General features: G+C 33.7%; 4 protein-coding genes and 1 non-coding gene across 6 annotated transcripts in view; 2 read left to right on the forward strand and 3 right to left on the reverse strand.

Annotated features, from left to right (window-relative positions):
* The first annotated feature begins 970 nt into the window (after window positions 1-970).
* On the forward strand, window positions 971-3,330 carry LOC125063571 (chymotrypsin-2-like). The gene is made up of 5 exons (XM_047670077.1): window positions 971-1,066; window positions 1,331-1,517; window positions 1,734-1,983; window positions 2,621-2,785; window positions 3,117-3,330. Exons 1-5 carry the CDS (start codon window positions 1,018-1,020, stop codon window positions 3,270-3,272), a joined length of 807 nt encoding a protein of 268 aa, XP_047526033.1. The 5' UTR covers window positions 971-1,017; the 3' UTR covers window positions 3,273-3,330.
* Window positions 3,331-5,123: 1,793 nt separating this feature from the next.
* Window positions 5,124-7,898, reverse strand: LOC125063239. The gene is made up of 2 exons (XM_047669578.1): window positions 6,845-7,898; window positions 5,124-6,771 (listed from the first exon to the last, which is right to left on the reverse strand). The coding sequence occupies exons 1-2, from the start codon at window positions 6,879-6,881 to the stop codon at window positions 5,666-5,668; spliced, it is 1,143 nt and encodes a 380-aa protein (XP_047525534.1). The 5' UTR covers window positions 6,882-7,898; the 3' UTR covers window positions 5,124-5,665.
* An 838-nt stretch (window positions 7,899-8,736) lies between these two features.
* On the reverse strand, window positions 8,737-12,498 carry LOC125063241 (60S ribosomal protein L7a). The gene is made up of 7 exons (XM_047669579.1): window positions 12,339-12,498; window positions 11,857-11,971; window positions 11,286-11,435; window positions 10,776-10,864; window positions 10,345-10,476; window positions 9,394-9,516; window positions 8,737-8,940 (listed from the first exon to the last, which is right to left on the reverse strand). Exons 1-7 carry the CDS (start codon window positions 12,351-12,353, stop codon window positions 8,758-8,760), a joined length of 807 nt encoding a protein of 268 aa, XP_047525535.1. The 5' UTR covers window positions 12,354-12,498; the 3' UTR covers window positions 8,737-8,757.
* On the reverse strand, window positions 10,928-11,006 carry LOC125048508. The gene has a single exon (XR_007116830.1). It is a non-coding gene; the product is annotated as a small nucleolar RNA SNORD36 (small nucleolar RNA).
* Window positions 12,499-13,669: 1,171 nt separating the features above from the next.
* LOC125063238 (serine/arginine repetitive matrix protein 1-like) overlaps window positions 13,670-15,371 on the forward strand; it is a 66,879-nt gene continuing 65,177 nt past the window's right edge. For both annotated transcript variants that reach the window (XM_047669576.1, XM_047669577.1), the window contains exon 1: window positions 13,670-13,901. Coding sequence is in view for 1 of the 2 variants with exons in the window: in XM_047669577.1 (XP_047525533.1) it covers window positions 13,829-13,901 (73 nt within the window). In the remaining variant the exon portion in view is untranslated. The remainder of the gene's footprint in view (window positions 13,902-15,371) is intronic.

Raw genomic sequence — 15,371 nt, forward strand, 5'->3', positions numbered from 1 at the left:
TTTACATAAATTTACCCTAATTAAAAATTAATGAGAACTTTGTAATTTAAATAAGTATAACTATCACCTCTCAAAAACAATTTAAATACTAATTGCTATGGATAATTCTAAAATGGTTAATTATTATGATATTGTGTGCGAGTAATGTTTATCACGTGTAAAACTTTGTTTATTTAAACAACGTAGGTTGGAAAACATATTGTCTAACACTAGTCTAAGCAAAAACCCGGCCAGTCAGCGACATCCACGTCCTAAACTTCGATCCTGAGAGCTTCTCCAGCCACACTCATGGGCGCTATGGCGATACAGGGCGACACTCTCCGTCTTATAACAGGTTCCGCGTAATTCCTCCCAGGGAAGCCCGTTGCTCGATGTCCGACACCGCTGCCTAGCGATTCTGTAACTCACTTTTCGCACTCACACAGCGGTTTTCACAGCGGCGGTCGCGCTCAAATCAGTCGTAAAGCATTTATTTTACGATTTGGCATTCTGATAAACAATAAACTACAAGCTCCCTCCTTATGACAATACCAAATCATAAAATGACTGCTTCACGACTGATTTGAGCGCGACCGCCGCTGTGAAAACCGCTGTGTGAGTTCGAAAAGTGAGTTACAGAATCGCAAGGCAGATATTGACAGCGATCGCCACCTGATTGTTGCCGAATTATGCCTTAACTTAAAATTTAAGTTTATTATTGTATGTACCTACTTCCTGCGCTGCTTTATGTTTTTAACTTAAAGTCTCAAAAGACAGAGGCTGTGTTCCCTGTGAAATTAGCATTAACTTCCTTTCTTTATTAAAAATCTTGAAATCTCAATATGTAACAAACATACAAGTCATACAAATCGTTTAGATATTTCTAAACGTTTTAATAAGTACCAAAACTAATTGGTTTTAAGGTAATTTCCGTACTTACCAAAAAATTATGTTTTTGGTAATTTATTCATATAAAATTTACTATAAATAGACCGCTGAAATTAGAAATGTTACAACGAGGACAGGACTGCAATAAACATGTTTGTTCATTTTGGAATAATACTTCTTTTGTCCCAAGGACTCTGTGGTAAGAAAAACTTCATTTAATTATAACTCTTTTTATACGCAATATTGTGTAGATTTTGTTACACGAACAGTCCTCCTTAGCGCTGTTTCGTCAATTTGTCCCTTATATCGCTATCCAAAAGAAAGCGATTAATTGTGAACAAAATTGTACGTGGCATCGTTTGATTTTCTCAGAAGATATCATAGTTTTAAAATAATTGCAACTCAGATTAACGCGCACGGACCGCGTGGAACATGTAGCCCAATATAATAAATCTGTTCACAGGCGGAGTGGACGTTTCGGAAGCTATTGATGGAGACAGCCGAATAATTGGTGGCCAAAATGCCTCCCCAGGCATGGCTAAGTACCAAGTCTCAATACGTGCTCATAGTGGAAAAAAAGAATGGCACACTTGCGGAGGATCTATTATAAATCAACAGTACGTCTTAACTGCCGCGCATTGCATTGTCAAGTAAGTAACATTGTTCGTTTCTATGTATATTTTATTTCATTGTATAGGAAAGCTAAAATATATATTTCCCCTCCTTACTGGCTCACACCGAGTCATGTTGTGGCAGATGACGACAAAGCATTCCATTTATATCTATTTTAATCATTTAATATGTGTAAAAGTTATCATTTCATGTGGAACGTAGTACTTTAATGATATACTTAAAATAACTTATAGGAAACGAACCAACGAGTTGTCTATAGTAGTTGGCAGTCACCAGATCAAAACAGGTGGCCAGCGTTACAAGATTAAGAAATTGGTGCCTCATGAGCAGTTCTCAAAGGCCACATGGAAGAATGACGTAGGCGTCGTACAAGTCGAAGGCAACATCAAATTCAACGACAATGTTCAACCAATTGAGTTGTTCAAACAAGATATATACGTTGGAACGAAATGTCTTTTGACCGGTTGGGGAAAAGTTGACCTCGTGAGTAATTTTGTCTTATTCTTCCAACAAGCAACTATTATTTCTCCGGGAATCGTCAGTGAAAACGTAAAGAAATATGGAACACAAACGCCTTTTGGGGCCTTTAACGCACAGCTCCGGCTGTTTCGGCCAGCGTAGCTCGACCGACATGGGCTTTATCCCGCGACTAGCGCAAGGGCGTCTCCTGCGAGACTCGGACCTCGGCCTGGGCCGTCGCGGGGTGGTCAATCGCCTAAAGGGTAGGGCTGAAGCTCACTTTAGTAAGCGAAGTACGAGGTAAAGATCCACGCCTTCCCCGGTGAAAGCGGTTTTTTACCCTAATTCGAGAACTTTCTGGGTACAAGTGGTGCTGAGTAGTTGGTATTCTTTCTTTAACGCACAATATCAGACCGTACGTGCGTACGTACGTACAGAATAATCAGTCTAGCTTCCTTCTCTATCGTGTCCGTCTTTGTCCGACACCTAGAGAGGACCCTCTACAGTGTTCCTACATCAAAGGGGTATAACCAGTCCTGAACGTAAAAAGAGATACAAACCTGACCTTTTGAAGAGCATACATAATTTTAACGTCTTTAATACGTATTTTTATACTTCATATTTCTTCCATACTAATAATCCATGTCGATTAATTTTACAGAAAAAGAACATTTACCCGAACGATCTACAAATGTTGTACTTCAAAACTGTAAGTAATTACGGGTGCTCTAAAAAATTGTATCTACGCGAGTCTGTTCGGCCGGGTTTGCCCTTGAATATTGGACAACTCTGCGCTAAGCACCCGAGCCACAAAGGCGTATGCCATGTAAGTAAAGTAACACATTTCCTTTCTATTACATATTTTCATAAGTATCTGATTGCCCATCTTGTAACATGTGTGATGTTTGAGAGCAAAAATAAAACAAATCAAAATATGTGAATTTTAAAAATATTCCTTTTTGATAATATGTATTTTTAGATTTCAAGAAATATGTGAACGTGAATGACAGGAAAAGGTTACAATTCACAGGAAAAGGTCACAAATTATATTTCTGATGTTAAAAGAGTGTGAAGAAGAAGACATGTTCTAGGAATAGAAGACCGATCACCTACATACATGTTTTTATACTTGAATTGTTATTAAATTTCTCTCGCAGGGTGATGGCGGTGGGCCCCTCGTTTTAGAAAGGGGTAACAAATATATTCAAATAGGAGTCGTGTCCTGGGGAGTTTCCTGCGCTGAAGACTTTCCCGATGTATTTGCTTCAGTCCCTGGTAACTACAATTGGATACAGAGCAAAATTAGTGATTAAATTCATAAATATTCAACATTGTAACATCTGATCTAAATAAATATCATTTGAAATAAAAGTATATTTTATTCTTTCCCAAATTTTCTTGATACAATTATATCGAACACCTTTTTTAATAAATCGATTTAAAAAAATACATTGCAAAGGAGCACCTACGAGCATTCGATTCTTTTCGACTTGTTTAACTTTGACATTTATTCTAGGTAGAAATTTTAAGTCCAAATTTAAAATGGCAACCAAACTATTATAAATAACTATTAATTTTTAAAAATTATAACTTAACTCGAACAAACTTTTTTTTTTTAATTTAATAGGAGGCAAACGGACAGGATGCTCACCTGATGTTAAGTGACATCGCCGCCCATGGATACTCACATTGCCAAAAGGCTCGCCAGTGCGTTGCCAGAAAACTTATCACAGAGCAATGGCTCAATATGTATATAATTATAACCATATATAATAATGCGGAAGTAGCGATTTTACTAGTCTTCTAATGGAATTCGAAACTATTCCTAATGACAAGTTCAAGCAAAAACGAGCCCAGAGGTTATTCATTCGTGACGGTAAACTCCACTCGGAACATCTAAATAAATGAAAAAAAGTTTCACTTCAATAAAAATGGCCGTCGAATGTAAAGTTAAATCCTTGGTGTATGAACGAAAACGAAATTCAAATTAAACGAAGCTAACAATACAAATGCGTGCGCTCGCTATTGTTAGGGTATTCCTAATCCAACGCGTATTTTATATAACTTATAAAAAAACAAATTTATAATATGAAAGCACGTTCAGAAGGAAGATGTCTTCATTTTGCGTGTATGCTCTCTGATACGGTGATGACCAAAGCCCCTTCACACCTCATCTCCACCAGTCGCCCGAGAATTAGGTGATATGTATACGATACCATAACGACATTATTAGGTCGTAACAGGTTTAGGAACAGATATAGAGAATTTCGTTGCATTTGCTAACCAGTCTTAGTTTATTATTATATTCTTTACTAATTCGTTACATGGATTGTCTTCAGTTTAAAAGTTACACACACCCTTTGGTCCATTTTAAAGACTTTTTATTAACGATTTTACAGCTTGTAGATCCGCCACAGGCAGTAGGCACATAGCCCCGGATAACACGCCTCTCTAACGAATTTTAATTCCATGAGTTATTCCCAAAGAACTCTAAGATCTGTATATGTACAAGTGACAAAAGTCTTTTATGAATTTTAAGTTCTTTGAGGATGGAATTGTTGGTGCAGAAAGCATGGTATTTTAAGTGGCCGTCTCCAACAACTCCAGCGCATCAACCATTCGACAATTAATTCCTTATACTGTACCTTAAACGAACCTTTGACCTTTTAGTTATTCAGTTGTCTTTCCCATCTCTACTCAAACGCTCCACTAATTGCTAGTCAATAATGATAGTAGGTCCAAGGCATATGTAGTTCGCAGTTAGGAATGCTATGTCATCATCATTTTCGTCTTCAGAGTAAGTTCAAATTGGATACCAGTTGCAAGTAATTTTATTATACTAAATTCTCCTTGTTTGTGTTGCATCATCAGCATATTAAGGTTGTTAATCACGCGGTCCTGATAAAGACTTTCAGAGACTTTCCAGCCCTCCAAAACAAGATAAAAATGTATTTATTTATTTAAGTAATCTTACAACTAACATTCATGTTATAAAACAAAACACTTAGACAATACAGAAAGCCAAAACAGATTACATAGATAAACCATATACGAAACAGAAAACAAAAAAAGTTTATTAATAGACAAAACTATATAAAGAAAACAGAAATTGAACATTTAAAACAACAGATACTACTTAATATTTCAAATCACTGAAACCTGTTCTTGACGAGAATTCTCATTCGAATACAGGTGTACCTATTCCTATATTCGAATAAGAATTAAATGAAGATGCTGTCTGATTAGTATAATGTTTGTTATGCATAATTTACAATTGTTTGATTCATGTAATAACTTCTTAATTTAAATTTAATATTGTTTCTTGTAATATTAGTAAGAAGTGCAGCTGGTAGTGAGTTTATTAAATTTGGAATAAGATAGTCTAATGGTTCTTTTCCCATATAGATTATTGTATTTAGGTAATAGAAATTAGTTTTTTTAATTACTACGTGTTGAATAGTGAGGTGAGGTAATTTTCTGTAAAGTAGTTTTCATTTAATAATCCTAGCTGCACTTTCTCTTGTATGCAATGTACTCTAACAAATTAAATTTTATTAATGAAAGATGAAGTTTTTATTCAAAGTAAGTTTTAAATAAAGACAAATAAAATGTAGGCACATTAACATTTTAAAATTGTATATTGAAGACTGCCATTTGTAATTAGTATGCAATAACTACGTGTACTTATCTATAATTATTATTTTATTTATTCCGGGTCAACAGTCATCTCCAAAAATAATCTAACTTCGCGCGATAACTTGTCAAATAATTCTCTCGGCGTGTTTGACAGGTCCTTACCAATTTCTGTCAAAAGTTCCTGTATATGCTTACTTAGGTTAAAGTCGTCATCCCGATAAATCCATATAAAAAATTGATTTAAAAACTCAGCAAACGGATTGGATTTACCACTATAAATATTATCTAAGTCTGATAAAATTTCATGAAGTAATAGACTATCAAGAGACAGTTTGTCGTCTGTATTATCTGTGACAAACTTTACGCGGGCTCCAACTATTTTGTGTACCACAGATAATATTTCTTGAGTTGGTACGTTACTTGAATATGCCATGTCACTTAGAATAACTTGGAATTCATGAGCTGTCGTTTCGGTTAAAGAACTATAAAATTGTGTTTTATATAATGCTTCGTAGACGTACTTGATAAAAAGCCTGGCCTTTTCGTCTTTCATAGTTTTTAAATGATCTAATAAAGAATTTAAACTAGTGGTGCACTCGTATGTTTTAACACAAATGTTGTGGATAGCACATAATTTTAATAAGTACTTCATTTCGATAATAACAGTTGCCAAGATTAATTTTTGATAGATTGATTTATCTACATCATACGCACTGTTACTTAATTGTGCAAGGCATTGCAGTGCCATTTCTTGAAATTTACCGCTTATTTTCTTTACAATATCAAACCAAATGTTAATTTCGTCTTTTTCAGATACGCTTTCTTCTTTTAAAATAAATCTCACTTTTCCTAAGATATGTTTTAACTGCTGATCATAGATGTCGCCATTAAAACTTTTAGGTAACAATGTGGTAAGTATGTTCTCAATGCCTTTTGCTTGCATTATTACAAATTCATCAATAAATTTTCGAAGTTCACCTTGACAAAAGCCTAAATCGCGGCATAGTAACGACATTTTAACCATTTCTGTGATCTTGTCCTCTTGCATAGGTGTTAAGGATCGTCTGGAATTAAACGGAAGGAAGCCATCCCCTAAAAATTTACTTATTGTCTGTATAACATCTTTACCAAGACTTACACTTGCTTGCATGTCCACTTTAACACAAAAGCATGTAGCTAAAATAAAAATGTAATTCTCACCAAATATTCATGCATTTTAAAAATGGTATTCTGTATATAAATTATGTACCTGATAAAAAGTTATAAAGAAAAATTTTAAAAAACATTTCGATTTGTTATTATTGTTTCTTTCGACATAAGGTAACGGAATTTATAGTTTTATTACTTCTTTAATAATACATGATATTGCGATTGTAAAAACTATTTTATGGCATCAAAACGGCAAACGAATTATTTCAACACTGTTTGTTTAGCGACATCTAACGTAATTTTCTTGAACTACCATCTTCGATAAAAAAATTAAAATAGATATAAATTCGCAGTTCATTCAATACAATTTGACCCATAATTCTCTGTTGCGAAAAAATAGGTACCTTAGGAAATTTACGTTGTAAGGTCGATTTCAGTAATTTCGTTTGTCGGACGTACACGTACTCTACTTATAATAGTGTAAAATGTAAATCAATACGCGTGAAGTGAATTCTGGCATGTTTTTATGAATAGTTTAAACGCTGTACACGGCCAAACAAGAAGTGGCAGGCATAAAAGACAGATTTTCTTTCTTTTTTAATTAAATAAAATTACAAATGTAAAAGCGTCACAACGAATGTGACCTCATGCCCAATCACATGAAACCTTCTGACCGTCCTTAAAAATGGAATATTCCTCAAGAGCAGTCACTGCTCTACGCTCCGATGAATTAATTGCTGGCAAAAACATAACGGAGCCTCCGGCCTTCCGCCAATATTGAGTGATTTCTATGAAAGTTCCGTATAGATTTCCCGCAGTCTTTGGAACACGCCGGCGTCGGTATCGTCTCTCAACAGATACTAGCTTCATCAGAAAACAGTACTCCCGTTCTGTAGGGAGTCCATGAAGCTTGCAGTTTCAAGCAAAAATGGAGAAATTTCAGTTATCAGTAAAATTTCGGTTCAGCCCTTCGGGAAATTAGTATTAATAATAGTAATTCAAATTTAGAATATCTACAATAATCATTTTTCTTGTTTATTTCGAAATTTAAATTTGGAACGAGAATCTTCCAAGTAACATGCCAATACATCGTTAAATTAATAAAACTTCTTTCATGTAATATTCGTTGAAGTAGAGGAAATTTTTCAGTGCCTATTTTTGAAGTTATACTTCTTTAGGCGCGTTTTGAAAAATTTATGAGTGAAATTTTACAATGCGCGCGCACCTGTGACACAAAATTAGGAGTGTGATTATAGCGTGCGCGAGCGAGATAGGAATACGACAAGCTACAAGTAAAAAGAAATAGAATATGCGTGAAGTTCGTATGCCAAGTATTTTGAATGACCATAATGACATTTGTCATTTACCTTTTAAACAAATAAAGGAGTTTTAATTATTTTTTCAAAGAAATTTAGCAATGCTTTTTGAATTATAATCTGAAGTGATTTAAATTGAATATTTATACCAATACTAATTAATATTTGTGAAAAAACTGTGCTCATCAACCTTCCTAAGTGCTTCAATACAATTGAGGTTAACTATCCGTATGTATTATTATTATCGAGTAATGTTTTGATTAAAAAAATGACCACATTGTTTAATCAAAACAATGTAATTTTTCTGATTTAATCTAGCAAATACAAGAGTCAAAAAACAATTGATGAATCAGTGTAAGTGCACTAAATTGAATACAAAAAAAGAGTTGTCATCTTATCGCTGTGAAACATCAAAAACTGGAGGTGGAACAAAGCCAAACTATTTTTAATAATGCCAAAGAAGTATAACTTCTTACGCGCGTACATAAGTACACGCACCCTTTTTTGTACTGTATATCTATTTAGAAATTAAATTCTTAGTTAAAATTTCTTCAGACTACAATTCCTATATGCTGCCATGCAATATTTTCCTACTTCACAAGTGCTCGATATTATATGTGATCGATTTGATTACGGGTCAGCCGTTAGATATTTCGATTGTACAAATAAAACATAATATAGATAATCATTTATTGGCCTAGCCCTGTTTCTGCGCGATTTCTCTCGCCTTAGCCTTCTCGAGCTTGGCGATTCTCGCGTTAGACTTGTTTCCGAGGACTCCACCGCCCCAGTGTTTACGGAGCTCTTCGTAGCGTTCGTTGAAGTTTGTCCTGATCGCTTCTACCACCTTGGAGAAGGAGGCGCGGTCTCCGGATTCAACCTGATAATGTTAAAATTCAATTTAATTTTATTGCAATTTACTTAAAGTTGAAAATCTAAGCTCTATGTATCCTAAAATCGGCTCTTCGTCATTGTTAACTTGCCAAGAAAACCAATATTATAATTAGTAAGATGGTATATTCAGATATTTCTATTGGTGGTAGAAGGGTTGTCCTCATGGCATTCAGATAGCAAATACATCATCATTATATACCATCTTTAATGAGATGAAGAAAAGAAATGGGGCACACTTGGCCCACAAAATATTTATATATGATATGTAATCAAGTTTAACAAGATATTAACAACTTCTTGAGGCAATCAAAGAAAAAATTCCTACTTATTTAATATTTAAAATATTCTAATATCAATCCAATGGTGGTAAATAAATTAAATTCAAAAATGACAGAATTAGGCTTTTATAATTTCTGAATGATGCTTGTTTTATACTCACGTGTGTCAGCGCTAAGCAAGTGCAGGTTTTGCGGTGAACTAAGGCTCCCAAACGGGATTTTCCCTTGACAATACAGTATGGGACTCCCATTTTACGGCAGAGAGCTGGCAGGAATAATACTAGCTGAAAGTAAAATCTTAAGTCAATATATTTCTATGATATTGAGATGAATTTTGAATAGAGAGGGATCAGAGTCAACTGGCTTCATGCACAGTTTGGGAATAAATCTCAAACTGCTCAGGTGAAGAAATTCTAACATCATATGAACCTTTAACATGGACTTAATATAAGTTGAATTTGCAAGTTTGTCCTTTAGAGTAAAACTTGATGAGCATGTATTTTGTAGGTTAGGTTTATGGAAGTTTCTCATTATTAATAACAAGAGTAATGTAAGAGTAGGATAAAATAAATAAGGTTTTAATTAGTTGTTAAAGAGTACTTGTTGAAGCGCTACCATATAATTCTATCAAATATAATAAATATGTTTTCCTAAGGAATTGTCATTCAAACAGCTACGAACTTTACTAAGTGCACTAGCAAGAGAAGATAATTTTGACTTGACATGATCAATGTGTATACCCCATGATATCTATTGAGATGTAGACCCAGGTATTTTGCTTCATTTCAGATTTTAAGGGGAAAAGTGTTGTTTATTTTTGGCTTAAACTAATTATTAAGTTAGTGGTATTATTTATTAATCATTTGAATTTATGAATTAACAGATGTTTTCAATCAATTTGTAAGATCGCTTAGTTGACTGTTAAGACTAGTATATTTATGACTTAGAAGGTTAGTCCCACGAACTTATTTATTATTTAATACAACTTCTAAATATTAAAAACCTTCTTATTGTTAGTCATGATTCAAAAAACACAACGGAGTTAAATATAAGTGTGGACTTATGATATATACATACAGTATTTAATATAGTTTATTAGTAAGAATATTTACCTCAATGGGGTCAACATCATGAGCAATGACCACAAGCTGTGCCTTCTTCCTCTCAACCAGCTTGGTCACCGTGTTGGTTCCAGCGCGGATTGTGTTTGGCCTCTTCGCTGGGGGCTCATCTTTTTTGGCCACCTGAAAGATTAGTCTATACAATTTGGTCCAAGTGTGTAGAATTAAGATTTTAAGTTGGTAGCATCAGAGATCTTGGTGGTTAGGAGTCTTCATGGCTATCTGGTCAATTTGTTATGCATCATCGTTTGATTAGGCAATGCTGTTTGAGGAGAAATATACTTCAATTGTTGCTGTTTGCTTTAAAACAGTAAAATAGAAACTTACTTAATATTAGTTTTTAAATTCTTAACAAACACTAACTTTTTGCCTTTTTATGAATTGTATAAGAGAAGAGAAATAAAACTTATTCCGAAACACACCTTAGCTTCTGCAGCTTTCCTTAACCTCTCTTTTCTGACTGCTTCAGTCTCTGGCCTGTATTTCTCCAAGATCTTGAAAAGTCCCTTAGCTAGAACACAAAAGATGTTTTAGAAACTGGTAATAAAATGAAGAGTTAAAATAATTTTTAGGATTTGATCAGAGTTAAAAAGCTCGTTATTTTGTTGATAATCATAGTGATTCATCGTTGCATTATTATTTCATCATATAAATCTAAACGAGAGAAATTTAATAAGGCCTTTAACAACTTTATTTAATCTAAGTCAGCCCTCCTCACACATTTAGCAAAAGAAGCCAATTAATTGTCATAAGATAGATAAAACAGTGGAATACAACCGAATTATTTATATGAACAAATGGATATTTTATTACATTAATATTTTTACCAAGCAATTATAAGGGTAGTGACTAACCAGTACTATAGTTATAGAAGGCACTCAATTAAACATCTGACACTTTAAAATATCTTTGGCTAAAATGGCTAAGTTAACCTGTGGTCTTGTCAAGTGTCTGGGTGAACTGGTTGATTGGTGGTGGTACTTTGAGACGTCTCTGGAGTACAGCCTTTTGCCTCTGGATACGGATGTATTTTGGCCATCTCACAAAACGGGACAGGTCACGTGTTGGCTGGATATCCTGGCCTTAATAAAGTTTTAATTAGTTACACTATTTATGAAATACATTTGTTTATAAAAATAATGCAAAATAATTTTTTATAGTAATAATAAGTAAACAAGATAAGAAGTAAGTAATCCGGATGAGTTCCGAAGTCAAAAAACTGGTTTGTACTTTTAAAATGGTGTTTTAAATATCCTGGGGCAAAGCAGGTAAACAAACATAACCTATAAGTATGGTAACAGAGAGTACTGCACTGAATACTCTATTTACATTTTACATAGTGTATTAGTACAGAATTTAACATTATTATATTTTAATTAGGACCATCATCAGTATTAAAAAGCTCGATTTACAAATACCACATGGTAGTTCAGGATTGTTGTGATCATCATTTAGGTCCTTTGTTAAATTGAATTAAATAGTAGTGCCAATATTATAACTTACCAATGGCAAAGTTCTTGGTCCTCTTCTCAAAAAGAGGGTTTACTATCTTTTTTGGTTCAACTTTCTTTACAACCAAAGGTGCTGCTGCTACCTTCTTTCCGACCTTCTTCTTGGGCTAAAACATACATTAATAGATTAATAAAGATCGTAAAATACATTGAAAGTAGTAAATTGTAAAGGGATTCAGCGATCTTGGTGATAATTTGGGTGTAATCATGGCACTCGTTCAAGTTGTTATCATCATGGTTCTGGAGAAAAGGTTAGGTAAAATATTGATGGTGAAACATAATAAGCACCGTCACTAACACTGCACTTAATATTTTTTAGTAATAAAATAAAATTTTGATTTCACAACTAAACTAAAACATGTTTAGCTATGAAAACATTCACAACGACACACACTTCCAACACACGCTTTTATTCATTTGTAATAATTAAACCGAGGAAAATATGTAAAATATATAAACGCACATCGTTTTTACCTTCTTCTGCACCATCTTGTTATAGCTTAATTAAAGTGATCTAAAAGTTACGTACGGATACGTAACTCCAACAGAACACAAACCTTTCGGCGAAAATGGCCGAAATAAAAAGACAGATTTGCGGTGCGCTCAAAGTATGACAGTTAAATATCTCACGTTGACAACTGACACTTTAAAAATGTTTTTACTAGAGGTAAAGGCATAGATAAAATCTTTTTGGGACTAAGTGTTTCGAAAGAAAGATATAAATACACGCAAAGATTATCAAATATACAAAATAATTATTAAATTGCGTAGATTATTTTAAATTAATTACTAATTTTATCATTAATATATAATTATTTGTACTGATAATTTCATATGTTTTTCTTTGAATAGCGACATCTGGTGGTCATTTCTAATGTCACAAATGAGAAATATTTTGCTATCTAAGAATTCTAAGATCCTTACTCCGTATTCAAATTTTAAAGACTTCAAATTTCAATCAGCCCTGCGATTCTGTAACTCACACAGCGGTTTTCGCATCGCCGGTCGCTCTCAAGTCAGACCACTGTGTGAGTTCGGAAAGTGAGTTACAGAATCGCAAACTTAGTTTTTATTAAGCGTTTTAATTTATGACCCCTTCCGTTTTTAAAAGCAATGTCACACTTTACTTATTTTTTTCATCAGGCGCAATTAATTTTTGTTATGATTTTTTTATATAACTTTATAGCAAATAGTAGATCTTAAACATATTTTTCTTATTTGTATAAACTTTTTTGCATGCAACATTAATATATTATAATAGAGAAAACACAATAGAAAAACATTCCATACGTATAGCACAATAGGCGGAAATATTGCTTATAAGCGATGTCTTCCATGCATTCCAAATAAAGGTAGGCAAAGATACATTGGAAAGTGCTAAATTTTATAGAGTTTTATTTAAAAAAATATATTTTTATGATATAATTACTTTTCTTGATGGTCCATTAATCACTATATCCCTAGAAGATAAAGATAAAAATATCCTTATTAAATATTTCCTTTTATTTTCTTTACGACTTAAAATTAGACAACGTTAAAATTAGGAAGGCAGCGGCCTTACCGTTCACTCTTCCAGGCAACCATGCTTCATCGATTTATGACGAAATCGACACGTTCGGAATAAATGTGTACCAAATCTTCCTCCCTGCGAATTCGCCTGCAATTACTATGCCGATTAAAAGTCACTCTTGACAAGTGTCAGAGATCCCTCTGAACGTTTATCGCGACGCTAATTGCATTTAATTATATTATACGCGCCCTACAATAAAGTCCCTTTACGCAGGCGCCAAGTCACCGGTCCCTATAATCTCACTTCTCAGTCACATAGGAACGCGAGTTACGCGCAGGCGTGTGCTAACAGCCATTTTGTGAGCATGTTTCTTTTAAAAATAAAAAAATTAGTTAATTGTCAAAAATGATGTGTGTGTGACGTTTAGTGATTAGTGGTTTAGTGATTGCGAGTGATGCCAAGTGGTTATGCCAGTGATCATGATAACTGTTTATGGGATTGGATTACGCGCTGTATTGGATCTTATGGTACGTATTTATTTCTTTTCGGGTGCATGTGTAATAGCCTCACAAAAGACACACAAAATATTTCGAATATTTTACATAGCTACGAGTACTAGCAATTTTTTATATATATTAGAAATTTAATAGAAACTGTAACTATGATATACTAATACGTTATAATTTAGCCTTAAACTAAACTGTATAAAGAATAATAATTTAAATATGTCAATAACACTTAAATATTTCAAAGTACATTTAATTAATTAAATGTAATTTTGACAATATGTAATAAAGGACCAAATTTTTAATTAAATAATATAAAGTTATAATATATAAAGCTTAATTATGTAAATAATATCGTTATATAAACATATTTATATATGTATTAAAAATAACGGCAATATCGACCCAAAACCTATCGTACTTTTAATCTATATATTATGCCCGTATGTTTTTGAACGGCTCAACGGAATCACGGAAACACCGGCTTTGTAGGCACATATATCCTGATTACGAAGATATCATAAATAATTAAAGTTATTAAATTACGATAGAAACATGATACTGTTTAATTTAATAACAAGAAACTGCTCGTGATATCTGCAATAAAAATGATCATCATTTAAAGATAATATTAGTAATTATCATATCCCCAGAACAGCCCACGTTGAATTAGTTCGGAAATACTTCAATGGGCAGCTGGTTCCACACAGTTGCCATGGCAGAAGAGGCTTGTATTGAATTGTTTATGCTGTATTGTTCGTCAGATAATGAGCTATTCTAAGGGTAATTTCTATAATACTATAATTGGATTTCCTCCGAGTTCTCCGTATCTGTTTATCCGCTCTTTCTTCGTTCTTTATAAGTAGAAATTTACGAGAAGTTAGAATAGTTATAGTTTTAATATTGCTTGTAGTTTTCACGGCCCCAATCTAACTAAAAATATAAAATTACATTTATAGTTAGGTTTTTTGATAATAATACTACGAATCGTCAACGACCAGTCACTTTCCGTGCGGCTTGATCCCTTGGCGTTGCGTAGAGATGTGGGGTCTCACTGCATTTAGGTTTTGCCGCGCACCATCACTATGTGGAACCAGCTGCCCACTCAAGTATTTCAGAACCAATTCGACTTAGGGTCCTTCAAGAAAAGAGAGTTCCAAAGCCTTCTTCCTGCCCGTTTGCCTCCTATTACATAAAAGAAATGTAACTTTGGGATTGTATGCATCTGTGGTCAAATATTAAAATATATGTGGCACGATAACAATTTTAATTCATAATATTTGAAAGTTCAAATAATTAAAAGCTATACTATCTATTATAATATAAGTGATAATCGAGTATTTGAAATTAAAAATGAAACTATACCCATTAATAGCAGTGTTAGCCCAGTGGTTCCAACGTGCGACTCTCATCCCTGGTTTCGATACCTGGCTGTGCACCAATGGACTTTCTGTCTATGTGCGCATATAACACTCGCTCGTACGGTGAAGG

Source organism: Pieris napi, chromosome 3 (genome assembly GCF_905475465.1).
Source record: "Pieris napi chromosome 3, ilPieNapi1.2, whole genome shotgun sequence".
In the NCBI taxonomy this organism is placed as follows: Eukaryota; Metazoa; Arthropoda; class Insecta; order Lepidoptera; family Pieridae; genus Pieris; species Pieris napi.